Source organism: Strix uralensis, chromosome 10, assembly GCF_047716275.1.
Source record: "Strix uralensis isolate ZFMK-TIS-50842 chromosome 10, bStrUra1, whole genome shotgun sequence".
Lineage (NCBI taxonomy): Eukaryota > Metazoa > Chordata > Aves > Strigiformes > Strigidae > Strix > Strix uralensis.
Window position 1 is genome coordinate 21,538,340 of NC_133981.1, and position 20,976 is coordinate 21,559,315.

Consider the following 20,976-nt stretch of genomic DNA (forward strand, 5'->3'; position numbering starts at 1 on the left):
ATCCATTAAATATTGAAATTTATGTGTTGGCTACTATGGATGATTTATTAGAAATATCTATCTTTTTATTTTAAAAAAACCCCAACTTTTGCTAAAGAGAAAAATCCATGGCATTTTTTAATATACTAAATATTTACAATGCATCATGGTGCTAAATGTAGTGCAGATTAGGATATGTAGTAAAATTTGTCCTGTAGCGCTAAAAAAATTATTTGAATTATTTTGCCTTTTACATTGCAGTGAAGTACCATGTTTTATAGCATTCTAGTGCTCTCTGCTTGATCTTTCTAAGATCAAGTTTTTGTGTCAGCTTGCAGAAGAGAGCAGCTATGAAAGACAGATATGTACTTGCCATATCAGATGTGAATGGTTTACATGATGCTTACAAGAAAAAGAGGTGAATAATTAAGAAAAATATTTTTTTCTTTAAAGAGTCTTGTAAAGAACGGTTTTATCTCAGAAGAGTTTGATTTTTGTCTTCATTCAAGATAAACAGTACTTTCTTCCTTTTTCCCATCTACAAACTGATACTTTTTTTTTCTGGAGAAAGAGATGCAGCCATGCATTTTAGAAAAAATGAGGGAGAGCAATTAACTGAAACTGGGACAGTCAGGTCTCTTCAGTGCATCTGCAGAGCAGAAAAATAAAGAGAGTGGAAACTACCGTTAGAGAGATTTTAAGGGTTTGGGTAAACTCCCAAGGTTCTGTGGTAAGTAATTAAATACGGATCTTCAGCTTTGAGGTTGTGTGTCTTGACTCTGTTGAGTCAGGAGCACTCATCATTAGAGAAAATTCAAATTGTCACAGTATAAAGGTGACAAGCAGGTGCCCAGGTAATGGTGATCTTTATGAAAAGATGACCTCTAAATGTACATTCTTTTCTTCCTGGTGGCTATAGGAGGAGTGTTGTCTGTTGGCATTTCTGTCAGGATGTCTTTCTGGTTGTGGTGAGTGCAAACAACTACAAGCAAAAAAAGCAAATTACATCCTTTCAGTTCTTTTTCTAGTCTGAGAGGTAGCTTTTAGTTCTGCACATCTTTGTCCACTTAATTCACAGATAAATTATTATTCTTTTATACTCTTTAAAACAAAATGAACATTAATTATATTTCTTTGCTAACATCCATCTTCTTAGTTTCCTTTCTGCTCTTAGTTGTAGAAGTATCTTCGTTAGGATGTATTGTTTCTCTCCTGCCAATAGGCCTCTGTGATTTTTTTCTCATTTTGTTTATTCAGTGACTTTGATTTTTACATCCATTTCACGTCTGTGGAATGATAATGAAAAAGGGAAATGGGCCAACAGATTCAAAAATAGTTCCAAGGTGTCCACTGGAGAGTGATGAACTTATATGCAGGTCAAATTAGACCCATTGTTGGATGGACCTTGAGTTGAGTGCATTTTGATGCACTGTGTGCTGTGGCCCATCCAGATGAATTCATACACTTGTACTACATTTCTCAGGAAGCCAGCTAAAGAAGAGTTGATGGAAGAAGATGAGGATGTCTGTAGCATCCTTGGGGAGCTGGAGGATTTGCAAGAATCCTCTGATGTCTAATGCACTTCTGGAGATGCGGAAGAAGAAGGTAGAGCATCCCCTCACTTTATATATATAAGAGGATGACAGTAAGATTAGGAATAAACTCTAGACTCAAAACTAGATTGATCATTCAAATCCTAACAAGACCAGTTTCTACCATCATACGCTTGTGCTGTATATTAGACTATCTTTTTTTTTTTTTTGCTTATTTTCTATTGAGTCATTATTGAACGGATAGCCGCAGAACTCAACAAAAGCCTTCACTCCTAGAACAGTTATAAGGAATCTAGGATAGGGTTTGGTTTGGTTTTTTTTTTTTTTTTTTCAGGTAACTGACAGATCTCCCTTGTAATGCTCCAATAAAAACTCATCCAAACTGACGAAATCTTTGCAGTACTAAAGACATTTTTTTCTTTTTCGTGCCCTCTCTCAAAACAAAGAGTTCAAACCTAGACGTCAGAGAAAGGATTTCCACTGCTGATTCTTCATACTGAAGTGTCAGACATATTTCTGTGAAGACATGCATGAATTTACTTAAAGAAAGGTGTATGAAAAATGCACATAACTAAGTCAAAGCGACTGGCTATCTACTTCTGATTTTCTTTTTTGTCTATTTTTTGTTCATTTAGATATTTTGTTGTCTTATAAATATACTGTAGGGCTTCTCTGGATGGATGCATATTCTACCTCTCTGAATGGAAGAGTTTCATTTCTGGATAGCTCTCTCAGAAGACCACTGACATATGAAGTTTCACAAATGACTCATCCTAGTTATGCAAGTTTCAGAAAGATATAAAGGTGGTCTCAAATTGCATAAAAGACAGGACTTTTAAACCTCTGCTAGTTTTCAGCAATTTTTTCAAAGTCTTTGTTGCAGTTCTCAAATTCTTCATTCTGAAGGAACAGACAAGACTGATCATAACATCTTGGCAGATCTAATAGCCTTTGGAAAGTTCAGCAAGTTCATCCTCAGGCAAAACTGCGTAATCTGAATAACAACCAAAAGTCATTGCATCTGTCTTAATTGTATACTGAAAAGTTCCTCTAGTTACCTCACATCTGAGTATGGAAAAATTGTGAAGTGTGGAGGTTTGAAAACTTTTCGAGCCACATGTCAGATTTTTATAGATTTACTGGGCCTGATCCTTTCCTCCTCGGCTTCATTCATCCTGTAATTCAGTTTACTTTGTCTGCTTAAGGTGGGAAATAACTGTCTAGAAATGTTTTGAGAATAAAAGCAAAAACTGAAAAATATACAGGTGCCATGTTAACTGCTACTGAAAAGAGATTATTCCTCTTTAGGTACTAAAAAATACATAGAGGTGTTGTACTACATTTTCTTTCCATTCCTTTCTGCATTAAAACTTTTCTCTTGAACAAGTGCAAACCCTATAGCAATAAAAGTCACTCCTGGCAAGTGGTTTTGAAATTAGATAAAAAAACCTAGCACCTCATTTTATGGCTTTCCATATAGCTTTTAATACAGAAAACAGTGCAGTAGCCCAGTTTAAGTGGAATGGAAACTGGTTTATTTCATGCAGAAAAGTTATTTTTAAAAAAATAAATATCCTGGTTAGAGATTAGGTGAATGAGACCTGGGTCCTATTAACATTAATGACAACAGAAATGCTTGTTGAAAATCTGTTCTGTGTTAAAGATCAGAATAATGTTTGTTTTGCCAGGACTATTCTGCTAGTATAAGATCCTTTTTATTTATTTATTTTTTTAACTGCTATTCACTGATATTTTTATTAGCTCTGTATCCCTCAAAAGTATGGATCTTCTAGAGTATAGAACATACAGTAAAATGAGAGAAGTGAAAAATTCCAACCTTAAAAATAAGCTTTAAATGTAGGACAGTATATTTTTTTTCTCTATCTGAAGGCCTATAATCCTTGATGGGAAAAACAAATTGCAATCTATATTTTGTTGGAAATTTGTCAAACTTTTCATGATGTATGACTTATCATTTACTTTCTCCTTTCTAGTAACTTGAATTGTTCTAAATAAATACATTCTTTTGTAATTAAAAAATTACATCTTAATTTAAAATGCATTATTTGTTTATTTATTTCTGTGAACTCTTTCTTCTTTGTTGTTTTCTGGTTTTGGAAGATAAACTTTTGGGCCAAGTTCTTCTCTTCTTTCTTGGCTTCGGGCAGAACCCAGCCCTGTACAGCTTTTAAGATTCTGAAAAGTTTGTCATCCTCCCCCTATGAATTATATCCATGAAGATCTGTAGTTATTTCTTCAGGAGAATGAGTAGATTACATGCGTGTAATTCTTGTTCTCTGGAGAAACTATTAAATACAGGTCTTCCCTTATCTTTTCACTCTTATACTAAGGTCTTTCCTTTCAGTTTATTAGGAAGACATTTGTACATCTAGAAATGCCCTTTGGCTTAGGATTTATCATCTGTGTCTTCCACAGTGATACGCACTCCATGCTCTCAGTAAGAGTCTTTAAAATCTTTTTTGAATGGTCTCTTTTGAAGAGTGCTCTGTCACCTGTGTTAGATCATGAAAACCCAAGATCTGTATTTAATTCTACTTTTGTACAGTGAACACTTCAGGTGAGTATTCAATATGCCTTCATATATATAACCAATGGTTTGAGACATATGTTTTTTTCTAGATACCAATGTGAACCTTAGCTAATGACTCACTTGTACCCCTGTTCCATATGCTAACTCACCTCGTACCGTATTTTTTAACTGTGATATTTGTATTGGACGTGTAATTCAAAATAAGTCAACTGCAGAAAACGCTGAGAGCAAAGCTGTAAAATGTTGTGATGACTGCTTAATACTGTACATCTATTAGTGTGCACATTTAAATGGATGTTGTAAACAGGGTTCTCAAACGGTGGGTGGGTCAGTGAACAAATCAGCTGTTTCATGCGTGTATAGTAAAAGTTCAGTGTGACAACTTTACAGCAGTAACCTTTGATCCCTTTTACAGCTGGCTGTGATATGATTATTCCCATAAAAACATGCAGGAAAATAAGCAATGATGTCCAGAGCTAAGATTATGGGAGGGGATCCATCCATACTATTAAAGATTAAGCCATATGAATTTGTTTATTCCTAAGACTGACCACAGCAGAAAATGTTAGCCAATTTATTATAGTTCTCTCAATTTGGAAAATTTAGGAGGGTTTGCACCAAGATTTGTGCTGTTTTAGTTGATAAATATATCACTTTGCCTTCTCCCAGCTACTTTTTAGGCTGTGTTATCTTCAGAAATCTGGGTTGCAAGATACAGATCTGGTAACAGTGGGTTACTTCAAGTAGTTGATCAGATTCTTCTAATTGATACTAGGTCGTGTTGTGGTTGTACTAATGTAACGAAGAGGACATTTTGGTGTGTAGGGATTTGTAGCATATATTTACTGCTTGATATTATGTATTGCCAATCCCTGGCTTTGCATTTGTACACAGAGCCTGCTTTTTATTGGGTTATACTAGTGACAAAGAATGCCTTGAAATACTCAGCTCTTTTTTTAACTCGTCTTCTGTGGTGATGAATAAAGCACTCAGGAGGGTATTGAAGATGGATATATCAAACAGTACATACAATAGACATACGAAAATAACAAGGAGAAAACTGTAATGTTATTTGCTGCAATAGTCAGTCCAGTTCCACATCATCTTCTATGTGATTTTAAATGCTATGTATAAAGTTTAATATTTTTAAACCTGTAGTTATAAAAGACCAATATTCATTATCACTATGCTTGATTTAGACAAACTTTTATTATAGAAAAAGTCAGATAAAGTATTGGAAGACTTTCTATTTTATCAAGCTAGTATAGTGATCATGAGTCGTATTTTGAAAATTTTAAAGGATTTTTTGGTTTGGTTGTGTGTCATGTCCCCCGCCCCCCCCCCCCTTCCCAATTAAGTGACTGAATTTTCCTCCCTCTGGAAAAACACCTGGAGAGCAGTAAGAAAGTAATTTTATTCTCAGTAGGAAAAAAAAAGTAGAGATTAGTTATATCAAGTATTTCAGTTTTATTTACTTTATTTAGATACAAATAAAAAGGTTTCCATTTTAAAGATTGTTATTTCAAATCTTCCAGTTGTTTAAACTGATGCAGCTCTACTGCCTCCTATGGAGCAGTTTCATTTTATCCAGGCAGAAAATTTGAATCATTTCATACTGAAAAACATTAAAAGCAACACTTAAAAGTATTTATTTCAATTGAAGTAAAACTGTGTGCACGGTTGATTTACTGTTTTTCATTATTATTCCTGTCAATTATGCAACTGTATCCATACTTTAAGCAACTTGTCTCATTCTTTCCTCCATTACAGATCGAAGTAGTCAATACTTTCAAGAGTGGCACTTCCTTTCAGGGGGCTCTAAGGAGACAGTCCTCCGTCACAAGCCAGACCCAGGATGTAACAAATATTTCTAGCCCTAGTCACGTATCGTTATCCAATGCTCTTTCCTCTCCTACCAGCACATCTGCTGCTGCGGCTGGGCGTGAGTGTGTATTCTTAATGCATCAGACCTACAGAGATGCCAACTTACGTAGCGGTCATTTGAGACTAAGCTACTTTGCCCTTTCCCATTTTGTCCTGTAATGTTTATTAGTTCACACATACCCAGAAACACATAACATGATTACTTTGTGTACAGTAGATACTCTCCATGATTCATTGCAAGTTTTGTTAACTTACTCTTAGGACAGAAATTTCTAGTCATTTTTTCTCCAGTGTATGGAGTTTCTGATTTTATTTGATGCTTCTGTGTCATGTTTTCTCAATCTGACTGGATATATTTTCTACTGCTTCTAAGATATGTACCTTAAATGATTCTACAAATATATTAAGCAGTACAGCTTGTCAGATAAAAGATCATTCCATCTGGAAGACTGTGTCTAATATAGATCACTCATGTCCAAGAAAAATGTGCTCTAATTAGCACAGGTACAGGAGGGAGCAAGGAAACAGAGAATCTAGTTTATGATGCAAGGCTAAGGGATTAGGGGTTACATGAATGGTGAAAGAATAGATTTGTTATCTCTAAATTCACTGGGAGGTAAGCATTAAGAAACGAGGGAGCTAGACAAGTTAAAAGTTCAGTGTTGAAACAACAAAATAAATGTGGTAACAAATTTCTTTTTTAGAAGAAGCAGGTTTCTAAACACTGAAATCCGGACACAGCTTTCTTTTAGATGCAAACAAAGCATCTAGTGAAGAGGTAGTGAAGTGAATAAAAACTTGAAGTGGCTTATAGTAAGAATGGACTGCTTCACTAACAATGAAATTCCAGTTGCTCAGGAAGACTCTTACAGATCTAATTTTGGGTTTATGTTTTTATTTTTATTTGTTCAGAACTGTTTTTATTTTTATTTATTCAAAACTGTGTGTTTTACAGCATAGCCAGCACTATAAGAACATTGAAATTTATAGAACTCAGTTTACAAGCTTGTCGCTTACTTTACAAAGTAATGCAGTATATTCCTTGTGCCAATTTTAGTGAAAAGCTGGCCAAACAGACAAGAAGCCAGTCTTGTCTGTCTGGCCAACAGAGAGAGGGAAGGCAGACAGAGACAAGGCAAGTAAGAGAAGGAAATAAAATTCCAAAACTCTGGCAGAAAAAAAGGAAGCTTGACCTTTCCATTCAGTCTGAGTGCAAACCCCTCAGTATTTGAACATCAAGCGTTTAGACATTATTAGAAGTCTGGAATGAAAAGTCAAAGGACAAACTGCTTTTGCTGGGAACCCAGAGAGCTATTAAGGTTCCAACTTTGGCAGTTGTTCCTTGGAGAAAATTTGTATCTTTTCCTGTCTTTTCTTGGGAAATGTGACCTGCTAACTTCTACTCTGACAACACCAACCATTTCAGACCAGCAGCACGATCAAGAGAAGTAAAGTCACTGAGCTGCGTGCCACTGCTGTGCCACAGGCACTTTAACCTGCTTCTGAGAACTCAGGGCCCAAGTTCCATCATTTCCACACTGAGCAGGACACAGAGCACCACACACAAACCAGCCTTTCATCCAGGGAACGATTTCCTATAATAGCTTTTCTACATTTGAGCAGAAAACAGAGCAACTCATTCTGCTGTGGTAAATGTTTCAATAACATCCTGTAGCCAGCAGTCTGAAAGGATAGATCTAATAAAATTGAAGTAGACAATTTATCTTCTCTCTTTTCTCTCCATTGCATCAAAGCAACTAAGAATTGAATAGTCTTGTGTCTTGACAAAGGCTGTACTAGGTTAAGGGCTGAAGTTAATTAATAGGAGAAAGAATAATCTGCTACAGTTTTTGATGTCTGTCTTTATTTGGAAAAATAAAACAGGTCTGCAGAGCTCATCAGTTATAGCCACATTTGTTCAGTAAAATAAAAAAAACATATGATTGATTTCTTAAGTTACCCAGAGATATGTATCTCCATTGCATAGGCCAGTTAGAGATTGGGCCTTATAAAGTGGTTATCCTGGACTCTTAGTAGTTTATTACCGCAACATAATGTGTGTTTAGTATCAAACCAGTGAGTGCTTCAAATTATAACCCTTAGGGAAAGTTTCGATTTATTAATACAATGACACAAACCTAATGAATGACAGGGAAAAAGCAAAGGAAAAAAACCTTTTTTAAATTGGGTATTTACAGTTGGTTGTTCATCTTCCGGAACCTGTAAAAACTTTCCTAATCCAAATTTCATAGAAATGGGGCATGTTTTTGTGAATTGGCATTGAAAATTTCAGTTGGAAAATGCACTCCTAGGTCTACTTTTCAGCTCCTTGCTTAAAATGTATGTAGTGGGACAGGACTGACTTCTTTCCTCTTAGCTGCTCAGAAAGAATGAAACCCTAAATCATTGCCTTCTTCCTATGGGGAGGAAGGGAGTAATGTGATAACTCTACCTCTGATTTTGAAGCCTTTATGTCTCTTCAGGAATCTTAAAAATATCGCATATGTAGATATATTATGGGAAGTATCAAGGGAAAACGTTAAAGATATAGCAAAGACAAAAAGGTCTAATACTTTAAAGGGCCCAATATGAGATTCTGTCAGGAGGGTTTCTTTTCAGAGAAATGGCACTCACCATGTTGCAACAATCAGGATATTTCATGTGTCATTTTGGGTGCCCAAAATGTTCTGATATCAGTACTTAATACAAGAGTCACATGATGCTCTATCAATAAGAATATGTAAGTTTAATTTAACAGAGCATGTATGCAGTTCTTTGCTAATTGTATGGCTTTTTAATATATAGTTCATTGTGACCCCTCACCAATCTGTGAGATTTCTTCTGCAGATTTAGAATAACATTTTGGAATTTTAAAAAAATGTATTTTTTCCTAGTATTTTTGGGCAGATTAACGTTTGATTCAAAGGTTGGTGCATGCTTAAAATGAAATCTGCCTGTCAAATGCAGCCACATCTACAGTAGTTTATGAAACAGATTAGCAAGTTATTACCTGAAATTTTCAACTATTCATAAATATGGCACGTTCAAGTCTTTCATAGGGTTGTAGAATACCTTAATTGAAAACAATTTATACAAAGGAATATTTACTATGTACTAAAGTATGCTGATACTTGTTAGCTGTCACGGTGTTTTTGCCAATAACAAATCACGAATTTCTGGGTGTCAGCATTAACTGATAACAGTGAGGTCCATATTGTAAGTCTCTCACCGCTTTTGAAAAATGTCGCAGCTTTAAATAGCATAGTGAAAATTTCCAAAATTAAAACCTCACATTGTATATACTCTGATAAAAGTAGAAAATTTATTTAGATGCAAACTAAATTTGCACACATATATAATATGCACACATTTAAGCTACAGAAAATGAAAACTTGGGAAAAATAAGGCAGTGTGGTGTTGGCCAAGTTCTCAGGTTTAAAGCCTTTGCTACTACATTGCTTAATTAGGTGGAGGATGAGTAGATCTAACTGTACACAAAGTAAACAAGTTATTCTTTATCCTAAACTGTTTATATCTGGTTCTCAGTTGTTGTTTATATTATCAGTATCTAACCCCTTCAAAAGAACATGGTTTCAAATCTTCCAAGAAAGATGCACATTTAATATTCCTTTGTACTTGCTCTTCCTCTTTCCTCTCATTCTCATATATAGTTAATACTGTTCCTGAGTGAAAGCAGCCAGAAACTGCAGGTCCTTTACAAAAAAACCCTCCTTTCTGTCATAAAAGGTTATAATTAAAAAATACTGTTAAGTATAGGAAACATTGGGGGAACAACAAACAAACAAAACCAAACCCCACCAAAAGGCAACCTCCCAGATCATGAATCTGCTGTAGTTTCTGTATTTGCAAGTTCCTTTTTCTTTGTTCTGTTGAGGTCTGTCATTTTTGCCCAAAATGTTTAGAAGTGAATGTTTCATGGAATCACAACTTTTTATTATATTAACGCCAGCAACAGTGGCCTCAAACAAGTCACTTCTAAGGATGACACAGGAAAAAATACAGAGTGATGACTCCGAATTTTATAGCAGCCAATTAAAATCTTACTAAACTATCAAAAAATATTCTCAGAAGTATTTGTCCATCATACAGATCTCTGAAGGTTTTGGGGTGGTTGGTTTGTTTGTTTGTTTTTTAAAAAGTGTTTTCAAGCAAAAGAAGAGCATAGCACCCTTAAGGCTGAGTTTTTGCTCTGGTTCACTTTTTCAAGGGGGCTAGAATCTTCAAAAGTGGGGCTAACTTGCATGGAGAGACAACTGTTTTCATTATCGCTTTAAGTAAAAAATAGTTGAGATTTATCAGACTTGCCAAGAAACTGTCATTTATAGGCAGAGGCTTTACACATGCAGCATTTGCCTCGGAGTGGCATAAGCATCTGAAAATTGTGTCAAACTAACGTAAGACATTCAGCAAGCTTAATTCTAGTGTGTATTACAGTCCATTTAGTAATAGATAATTTTAAAGAGACAGCTTATTTTAGCGATTTGTAATCTGCTGTGTATGAAAACCAGATTCTTTCGTATCAAGAAAAATTATTTATAGTTCCAGCAGCTTTTGCTTTTCTGTATTTCTTACATACTTAGTTTCCTATGAATGTAATCAGCTAGATGGACTTTACAACTAAAACATAAGATAAAAACTTAAGATAAAATCTTAAGTTTGGATCAAGTTTTCTCATGAAGAAAGATGGGAACAAATATATTTTTTAAAAAAAATCTTCTATTTTAATAAATGTTAAGGCAACAATTACTGTCCAATATTGATCTGTATTCAGATTACAGACCAAGTCCAGTGGGCATTCCAGCCTTAGTGAAAATGTGAGGTGCTTTCTGTGGCAACATGGTATAACTATCCCATGAGGAAATGGAACAAGCAGAACTTAATTTTGAGTCCACATCTAAAATGATGCTCATAAAAGTTGCACCATTTGAGAACATCATTAAACTAGAGACAGAGATACCATGCTAAAGCTTAGAAGTTCCCACTGCTTATAACCAAGATTTCACAATCCTGCTGGGATATGCAAGACCAAAATCAACTTCTGTCTATCATCCCTGTAGGGAAACTAACCATGTTTAAAGTCTGGATGTAAACCCAAGTCCTCAACTGGAGATATGGCATGGCAAGAAGGTTTAGACTCCTAACGCAGAAATAGATTATTTCAAAGGGTTGTATAATCTGCCAAATCTGATACAAAAATGTCAGACTCCATAATTTTGCAACAATCCTATAATAAAAGAGACACGCTATGCAAAGTGGAAGCCCTGCATATGGTTTTGATCTCATGCGCTAAAATTCAGTGAAATAATAGCCACGTGAACCTTTTGTGAAATGAGAATCAGGCCTGAGGGTTTCATAGAATATATAGGTATTCTATTTCCCTGTTGCTGCATGTGGTTTGACTTTGCAGCAGCACTCACTGGATTTACTGCATATTTATGTAGAGAGAGTAGCACAGATAACATGCCTCTGTTTCACTCATTAAAGCAGAAACCTAGAAACTACTAATTTTTCTAAAATTTATTGTTTTTTTAATCTTTGAATTTGCTCAATACAGTCCAGAACATACTAGCCACAATGTTTACAGGTGACTAATACATGCAGTATCTCCTCCTGTGGATACCTAATCTGATTTTACTCACCTAAGACAGGGAGGATTCAAAAATAAACAAAACCAAATATACTGAAGATAAGCCTTCTATTTCAAAGCTTTACATATGCAATAGAACTAGACCAAACTCATTTACCTTTGTACAGATATAGTCTTAATATAGAATAGTATCAGTTACACATAGGAGTTGGCATCTCTTTGCAAAATTGACCTCTTGTTTACAATTTTATACTAATCACCTTACTGATCTTTCAGTATTGAATTTATTTGCTTCTGCAGTGCCCTACTCTCTACTGTCTGAATATTAAATGTGTTTGTTTTCCCAGAGGGCTAGAGAACATTGGACAAAAGGGTTCAGCAGGAGAGAGTGAAATAAAAAGAGGTTGTGAGTCTTTAACCTTGAGCCTGAAATGAATGTGAACCAAACTTAAGATACTTGGCTTATATGAAGCCAGGTAAACATTCGAGTATAAGCCCACACACTACCAACCATAATACAAATGTTAATGCTTAACGGGCCTTTTGTATTTTGCCTAGATTGTTGTACTTAGGAGTGAGATTCTGAACATCTTTCTCTTCTGATGGGAAAAAAATCATAGTATCTAAAATTCTATTTCTTTTATTTTTCTTGCCTGATGCAGTATAATAAATCTAACTTTCAAGGTGGGATGGAACTGAAGAGTTTTTTCCGTTACAGCTACAGAGAAGAAAGAAGTGGAAACTTATAGCAATGTCAAAAATGTCCTGAAGTGTTGTCCCCACAGTCTTTTGTTTAAAAGCAGTTCATTTTTTTCTGTTGTCTCCATTACTGTGAGAAAAGGGAGCTGTATCACACTGTTTGTCTTCCCTTGGCATTGTCAGTATCATAAAGAAATACCATTACATGAACTCTACATAGTTCATAATAAACCAACACTTCCTAGGTTCTATCCATCATGGGTATGTCCCTGCTTTTACATGCTGTACAACCATAACAACATTATACAATGTTCATCTGCTTTAATTTATCTTCAAAAAAGGAATGTGAGCTTTGTTTCAGCAGAGCCCCTAAACATTTTTACACCAGATATTACTTCAAATCTTGAACTTAAGCATGTATTAAAAGAATTTGTTGCTGTTGGGCCATATAACTCTGAGTAAATAATATTTTTCAGTTCTTAGCTTAAATATGACAGTATTGTTATATAGAAATTAAAACACCACCTTTGTATCCAACAAGCCCTCTACCTTTGTTTCCACTAACATAATGAAAAAAGCGGGTTTTGTTCCTGTAAGCAATAATTTAGTACATTGTGGGACAGACCATGAACAAAATTTTGAATTATACTGTAATGCAGAAATTCTGTCACTGAATGAGGTGTGACAGTAAAAAAAATAATAAATGCTTTCTTCTAGATGCCAAGCTAAATATGCAAAGTTTAAAGTTGGGGAGGGAGTTTCTCCTTACGTGAAAAATTATTGGAAAACATACATACATCTCTGAAACTGTAGAGAAATTTTAAGAAAAGGTGGTAGTTTACTACAGCTCCTTAGTGAAGAAAACTTAGAAGAAAGCTAACTTTATGTATTCTCAGCTTTAGGAATTTGCCCAAGTTTGGCCCTTACATTACCATTGCATTCAGAAGATAAACTACTTTAGGTATCAGCAGATCTGAACTAGTTCCGAGCTAGTATTTCCAGTAAAAATCATCGTGAGCAAGTAGAAGCTGTTCTAGTAACATCTAAATGTTCCTGCAAGACTTGAACAGTCCATGCCAAAACTTTTTCACAGATCTTCACACGAAGTGATGTGACTGCTGGCTGATTGCACATTCTGCAATTATATTTTCAGATTGTTGTGTAAACACATCTAAGCAACAGATGTTAGCGTAGTGGTTTCTTTCAGTAGATGGTTAGTCCAAGCAGTCACTGTAAAGTACCAAATTCAGGTCATGGCAGGCAGGCTTTCATAACCGGCTTTCAAATACAACCTAAATCTATAGTTTTCCCTCAGCTGTGTAAGATGTTAGTCAGCCAGCGAGATTGACTAAAAGCTTGGTATTAAATGCAAATTAGATGCCAAATGTAGGTATTAAATGCAATATAGATGCTTTCCCTACTATGGAACTTGGAACCTCATAAACTGAAATCAGTTCCTCCCTTGCTAACCCATAGAGTTTGTGTGACTTGAAGAAAAGCTTTACTTTCATTGGATTCTGCTGGATCAAGCATGATATCAAATTGCAAACCTTTTTATTTAAGGAAAACTTTACCTTTATTAAAAAGAATCCAGCTGGCAAATAAAACCTAAATCTATGCAATCAGAAGTGGCTGTATTTGAGAATGAAATTCTTTTGTTGATAAGATATAGCAAACAGCTGCAACTGAATGAGATGACTGCTGTTTTTATTTAGATAGCAGAATTAATAGGTAGCTTTGCAGAAAATGTCACCCTATCAGCCCATACTATACAGTAAGCATATTACAAAAAGTTTTCCTGATTTAAAATAGGACAATATAGTAACATGTTGTTAACATTGCCTTGAAAAAGCATACTTTTTTTTTCATTGTTTAGACTAATTAGTTTGCACTTTAAAATACAAGATAGAAAGGCACAGATAATGAGGGAATTAGTATGTCACCTCTGCTCCATGAGTTCAAATCCTGTCTGTAGTAATGCAAATGAAATCTCTTATCGCGGTCTGTTCACTGTACAGAACCATCCCATAGCACAGCACAACTCTCATAAAATCGTGGTTTATAGTTCTAGGTGCTCTGTCAGAGTGGTGTTAGGTACATTATATGATGGTAGTATGTAAAATTCTTATCATTCTTTTGTCTTGCACCTCTGCCAACCTCCTAAAATCTCCCGAGAGCCGGACAGGCTGTTCTGTACCACTCCAATCCTCTTATTTTGAGCATAAGCAGTCACATGAACTACTTTTTGTACTGTGCCTGCTGTTACCAAATGTATGTATAAAGAAAAGGGAGAGTATTTGGACTGGGCAGATGCCATTTATCTGAAGATGGCATGACTTCTACAATTTTTGAAAGATGATGACTATCCAAATTTAGAGAACATAAACAAGGACAAAGGTCAAAGAGATCAGAATACAAGTCAGCCTCTTTCTCAGGTGTGCTGAAATTCTGTACAACTTGGACAACTCCAAGCACAGAATCAGTTGGATCCCACAGCTCTAACACTATGACCCCATGCCATTACTAAAATGCAGTCTGCCAATTTAAAAAGGAATTAAAGCTTTACAAATCGGTGGTATATTAGCCCAGCCAATAACCTGCTAGCATATTTACATGTAAAAAGATACACATGCCAACCACCAAACCATTTCAAATGTGTGTGGAGAAGCTTTCACAATGCCTGCTTGCACCTTTTCTGCCTCTGCCTGTGTTTTGGTCTCCCCTCTAAGAAACGCTGAAAATTCACTCATGGACTACATGGAAGTAGAAGGATAGAATTCATACTTAGTCATAAAACATTTGCCAACAGATCACGTTTTGCCATTGTGTTTTTTCCTCTCTGCCCCCCACCCTCTTCCAGAAAGTTATGTTTTTTTCAGCAGTATACCAGCACAAACCTTCACTTCTTTTCAGAGCTGATAGGTCTCTGGGATATAGACAGCATCGCTCCCTTTGCCCACCCAGAGGACTCAGTGTCCCCACTGTGCAATGCTCCTCAGTCTGCTCCTCCCATTTCCTATGGGGAAAGCAATTTGCACTGTCCCTGACATTATAATGGGCTGAGTCTGGTAGTTTATTTTCACCCGTGTTCTTACTGCCAGGTAGTTAATGACATTAGATCGAGCCTGGCATAAGTCAGCTGACCTAGTTTAAAGACTGCATATATGGCATAAATTGTGTCGCTTTCAGCATTTAGCTTTACAGTTTTACAACTGAGACTCAGAAACTGAAAAAGCTTGCTGTTTAACAATGTAATTCAATTCAACCCAACAATCAATACATTATTTTATTACATGTTTTTTATATATTAAAAAGATAAATGGCTAGAACAGTGGGTCTATACTCGAGTGTTTACCTCACATATGCATGAAGGAAAAATAAAAGTTGGTTCAAGAATACTATGTTCACATTATCCAGGCTTCCAAGTGTAGTTGTTGTGTGCAAGTTATCTCTGTTCATGTGGTAACTGTGAATTTTTTTTTTTTTTTTTTTCCCTGTGGTAGCATGATTATGCTTAGTACTTTGTCTGCTTGGCTTTTTGTGCTCTTGGCTGCATTCATTTAGATTTTGCTTTAAAAACATTGATATTACTTATAATTTTTACACTTGGCTCCTGTGTGTGTCTCATACGTACCCATCCAACTGTGTCTGTGTTCTGTGCTTTTCTGTTTGTGAAGTGTGATATGTTATGTGTAATGGTTTTTTAACAATACAAAAGAGACTTTTTTAATTAAAAAAGCCTTCCTACTTACTCACTGCAAAACTATCAACATGCATGGTTTTACATTTGCATTACAATTAACATGGCTTGTCTTTTACTAGGGATGTACCACACGAGTGGATGTTCGCTTTCTTTAACCAGTACTTCCCATCAGTTCTTTGATGGCTTTAAACTTGATTTATTTTAATATTGCAGTTGATACAGATATTCAAAATGCACATAACTGAGCCACTCGTTTATGCATATAACATCCAGAGACTATGGACTTCAGCTGCCTGCACTGCCCTAACCATATGCTACATTTTTCACAAAGTATTCTCTAACAGTGTTGCCCTTTGACGGCGCTGCCTCTGACACCTCTTTCCTTTTTTCCCCCCAGATCCGCGTCGTGAAGGCATTCCGTAGCTCTCTCTATGAAGGTTTAGAAAAACCAGAATCTAGAACCTCTATTCACAACTTTATGACTCATCCTGAATTTAGGATAGAAGATTCCCAGCCCCACATCCCACTCATTGATGACACAGACCTAGAAGAAGATCCTGCTCTCAAGAAAAACTCGAGTCCACCGTCTTCGCTGAACAAGAACAACAGTGCTATCGACAGTGGAATAAATCTTACAACTGATACAAGTAAATCAGCTACCTCTTCTAGTCCAGGAAGCCCAATACATAGCCTGGAGACATCACTTTAGCTGAAAAGGTCACTGCAAAAAAAATAAAAAAAAAATAAAATAAAAAACCCCACAGCAACCGAAATATATAAATATATATATTAAAAACATTGCTGGCTGAAAAGCTGTTTGAACTCTTATTCACTCTGAGACAAGTGAATGAATCGTTGATCACAATGGTTTTGGGGAAAGAATGAATGGCTGATTTACATACCCCCCCCTTGTTCCCTTTCAGAAAAACAAAAACAAAAAAAAATCCTGCATGAATGTACTGTACACTTCTGGCCCTTCTTTCTCTCTTTTTGTTTCTTTTTATTTCCTTTTTTTTTTCCTCCTTAAGCAGGAACTGCAGAGGACTTCTTTCTGAGGCTATTTATCCAATTCACTGGTCTGTGAGTTTTTTGAAATGCTTGTGTGGCATGGACTCAATTGTATAGATTAATTTAAATAACTTTTTTGAAGTTGCAAAGCTTAACTTGCACAGTAGATTTGCACCAGTTGGACAGAGGAACTTAAACATTTATGAGACTATATATAGAGATATATACATATAAGTATATACATAATTAATTATATATATGTATATATCTATCTATATATATATAGTTATATATATATAAAGTTTCTTTGTTGGCATGTTGCCTTGTTTCTGCTCAAATTGCTCTGACTATTTTAACTTATTTATGTCCTAAAAAAGAATGTAATTTGTTTACAAACCTGTAGATAATATCCTTAACTATTTGTAGGGTTAAGAAAGCACTTCCTGCCGAAGTAGTATAAAAATGGCTCAGCTCAGCTCATTGAAAACGTCTGTAATATCGCACCCTGGATATTTTATTACAACCGTGTTCTGATTTCTGCCTGATTTTTTTTTTTTTTTTGTTAAATAATGTAGATACTGCTAGTAAATAACAAAAGAAGCCAAAATATAACACATTGGATGTAGCATTGTGATCCTATATACAGGGAGGTAAAACAGGCTTCCTTTGTTTCAAATAAAAATCAAAACGATCAGGTTCTCTCTTTTTTTTTTCTCTCTGATAATCTGCTTGAACTTGTTTTGGTGCAACATACAATAATGGAGGCTATTTCATTCTTTAAACATATGGCAATGGCTTCCAAAAATATTTTTAGAGACATATTATATGAAACTGAGTTGAGTTTATAAATATAATTTAAAATAAGTTATATTTGGTTTGTCTATATGGAGATAAAACTAATGTTAAAATATTGTGATATATTGTGTTAATCCTTTTCAGTTAGTAATTTAGGCAATTTATTTCCTTATTACTTGCAAAGTATGGGCTGTTGGCATTTTGGATGAAAATCACTGTAGGTTGTTGCTTTGATTTTTTTTTTTTTTAAAGAAAAATATAATTTCTGCACTATTAGGTCTGAATGAAACTATTCATTGTATATTGAGATGTGCTTTGTGTGATTTTTTTTTTTTTAACCAAGCTTGTCTTCCTGTAGTCACAAGGTATACTGTAACACAGTAATACGTTATTTTACCTTGAGCTTTCTACAAAGAAAGCTATTTTGAAAACCTGCAGTATGGAGGGTGAAAAATATTTTTCAAGATGGTAACAGCCCTGATAACTTAAAATTTATGAGCTTATATAATTGCTTTGTCAACCACTTGAATGCTAAGCACTTTGTGGATCACAGATTTTTCATAAATAATTTTTGTATTTAATATAAAGTTTGCTTGGAGACTTTTCAGCATATGATCTTTTCCATAATTGTACAGTGCAAAAGACATTTTGAATTACACAATTGATTATGCCAGATGTGTTGAAAAACACTCTCAAACTAGCTTGATAAATTGATTTGTTAAGGTATTACTGGTTGTCTTAAAGTTGGCTCATAAAGCGGTGCATCTCTGCAGTCACAAGAACTAAACCAAGCCAGAACTCTCCAAAACAAGATTAGACTCATGGCCAAACTGCAGACTGAACTGACTAAAATGTTTTCAGGGTGCATCAAGACTATTCAGCCAGGTAAAGCTCTAATCAGCTTGAATTGCCAGCTTCCGGACTTTTGTGTAGAAGCTTGAATGTTTTTGGCTTAAAGTCTTAGTTCACTATCTGATCCAAACTTTTCACTGAACAACAGAACAGGTCTTTGAAGGCATATACAACTCTCTTTTCAACAAATAGCGACCTGTTTCTTAACAGTAAAAAGCTAGCATGAAAACATAATTATTTTAGCTAACTCCTAGCAACAAAGTGATTGAAACTCAGTCAGGATTGTTCTTTGCTTTGTAAATATGGTGATTAACCTTTGTATAACATGTATTGGGTTTCTATGGCCTATTTGGGATATCATATTCAGAAGACAAAAAGTGTTATCTATTTACAGGGAAGCCTCTAGCTTTGGACTTGAACATCTACAGAAGCTATTAATACTGGAACAATTTATTTTCAGCATCTTAACACTGACTGTTTGCCTTTTTATTTTCAAGCACTCTTCATATTTTTTCTTGGTTTCATTTTTTTAAAAACTTTCCTGTAGGAGTACCCCTCCCTAAGGTACCATTTGCAGACTTGAAAACTGTTAAGAAAATGAACACTGCATTCTGTGTATATATAGTAAAACATATAAACTGAGATGCATAGAAAACTTGGGCTTTTGTGAGCAGAGACTGTGCTTTATGTATATGATAGACTTTTTTTTTTTTTAAAGCAGAATAGCTAATGACCTTTCAACTACAAGTCGTGCATCACAATTCCTTTCTTTTATTGCTTGACCTCTCTGTGATGGGAACAATGGATCAAAAACCAAAATGATCAGTTTGTTAAAATTCCCTGCAATATATAAATGCTCGCTCTCTACGTACTGTACTTAGCAGCATGAGATTTGTGGACAACAATACAGTGGTACATTGGCAATCCATCCCACTAGGGGTTATTAATATATGTTCATTCATCTGTTTTTATGAATTTTTTTATCTAGACAATAATTGTAAATAAAGAACTTACTCTGTCTGTTCATTTAATACTATGCAAAAGGTTATGCTTTCTATTGTTATTCTTATTCCTACAGTGTGATGCTGGAATGTTTGTGGTTTCAAAAAAAAAAAAAAAAGACAAAAGTAAGTAAAATATGTGATGTAAATTATTTTATAGTTTGAAACAAAATGATAAAGTTTTACTCTTGCTGCTTTCTGTCTAATAGATCTCTCTTGGCAGGAGCACAAGTGGAAAATTTAAAGAAATAAATTCACAAAGCAGCATGAACAATAATGGTCTGAACGTAACAGCTTTCTTTATTTTCACCTGAAGTCATTAGATCTAGCTCTGGATTCCCACTGGGATATTTTAATGTAAAGGTGTATGTAAATCTTCTGGATTGGCAGTCAGAAGCCAGCTCACCAGGCAGTGGTCCTGGCAGTGAGTCAGCACAGAGCGCTTTTAATTCCTGTCTGACTCGGGGTCAGTGTAACGCCTAGAAAGATTAACTTGGTCCATGCTGTGGTGGTGCATGGTGGTGGGAATGGCTGATGTGAATGCTGCAGTGAAGTCAGCTGAAATTACTAGGTGCAGAATACGTAAAAAGGATGAAGCCCCTGTGAATTTGCATATGAAACAATTAGTTTAATCTTGGTCCTAAGACAACAGCCATTGAAGTCTGTTTTCCTATCACTTTGGCCCATGTGACACATCCCTCCATTTGTGTATGTTTTTTCATCTCTTTTTTCCTCTGTCATGATCAGAAAAATGATCACTGAAACTTTCTAGAACTGGAGAGTTCAGTCCAGGACTCATGTCCTGCCACTTAAGACCTTAAAAATTGTGCATATGCAGTACCAGAGAAAAATGAGGGAATTCCCATTCTGGTGCTCAGACCCTTGGTCCAGAAGTCCCTTTTTTCTTCAGCTTAGACTAATGCAGTTGTTCCATAAACTGCAATACAGCCTGTGATCATACAGCGTTATTGCACTAGCAACAGCAAGGTTTAGAAGTTAGTCGAACAGACATACTGGGTTGAACTTCACACACAAGGTGTGAGGTGAGTAACTATCATATAATCACATTTTTAAAGGTAAAATTCTGCAGTTACAGATTTTACTGTTTTCTCTAGATTTCAAGCTTTTACTCACAAATTATTTATGACAAGAAATATTTGATGGCGGCCAAAACTACAATAGGAGAAAAGTTACTAAGAAATAAAAACATATTCAACACAGTAAATTCAATAAAAACCTTACAGAAAACAGTTGTCAGTTAGACAGCAGATTTCTTGGATTAGTTGAGCTTTACAACTACTTTGGAATTAAACTGCTTTCTGCTTTGATATTGTGAGCTCAAT

At 35.3% G+C, this 20,976-nt stretch overlaps 1 protein-coding gene across 8 annotated transcripts in view; it reads left to right on the plus strand.

Annotated features, from left to right (window-relative positions):
- Positions 1 to 19,910, plus strand: part of ATP2B2 (ATPase plasma membrane Ca2+ transporting 2) — a 432,424-nt gene extending 412,514 nt beyond the window's left edge. For 5 of the 8 annotated variants that reach the window (XM_074879689.1, XM_074879690.1, XM_074879685.1 and 2 more), the window contains one exon: positions 16,375 to 19,910. In XM_074879689.1, the coding sequence (XP_074735790.1) occupies positions 16,375 to 16,686 (312 nt within the window). In that variant the 3' untranslated portion in view covers positions 16,687 to 19,910. Of the gene's footprint in view, positions 1 to 5,853; positions 6,026 to 16,374 lie in introns of all 8 variants that reach the window. The other 3 variants (XM_074879691.1, XM_074879693.1, XM_074879694.1) reach the window with 2 other exon arrangements.
- The last annotated feature ends 1,066 nt before the right edge of the window (positions 19,911 to 20,976 follow it).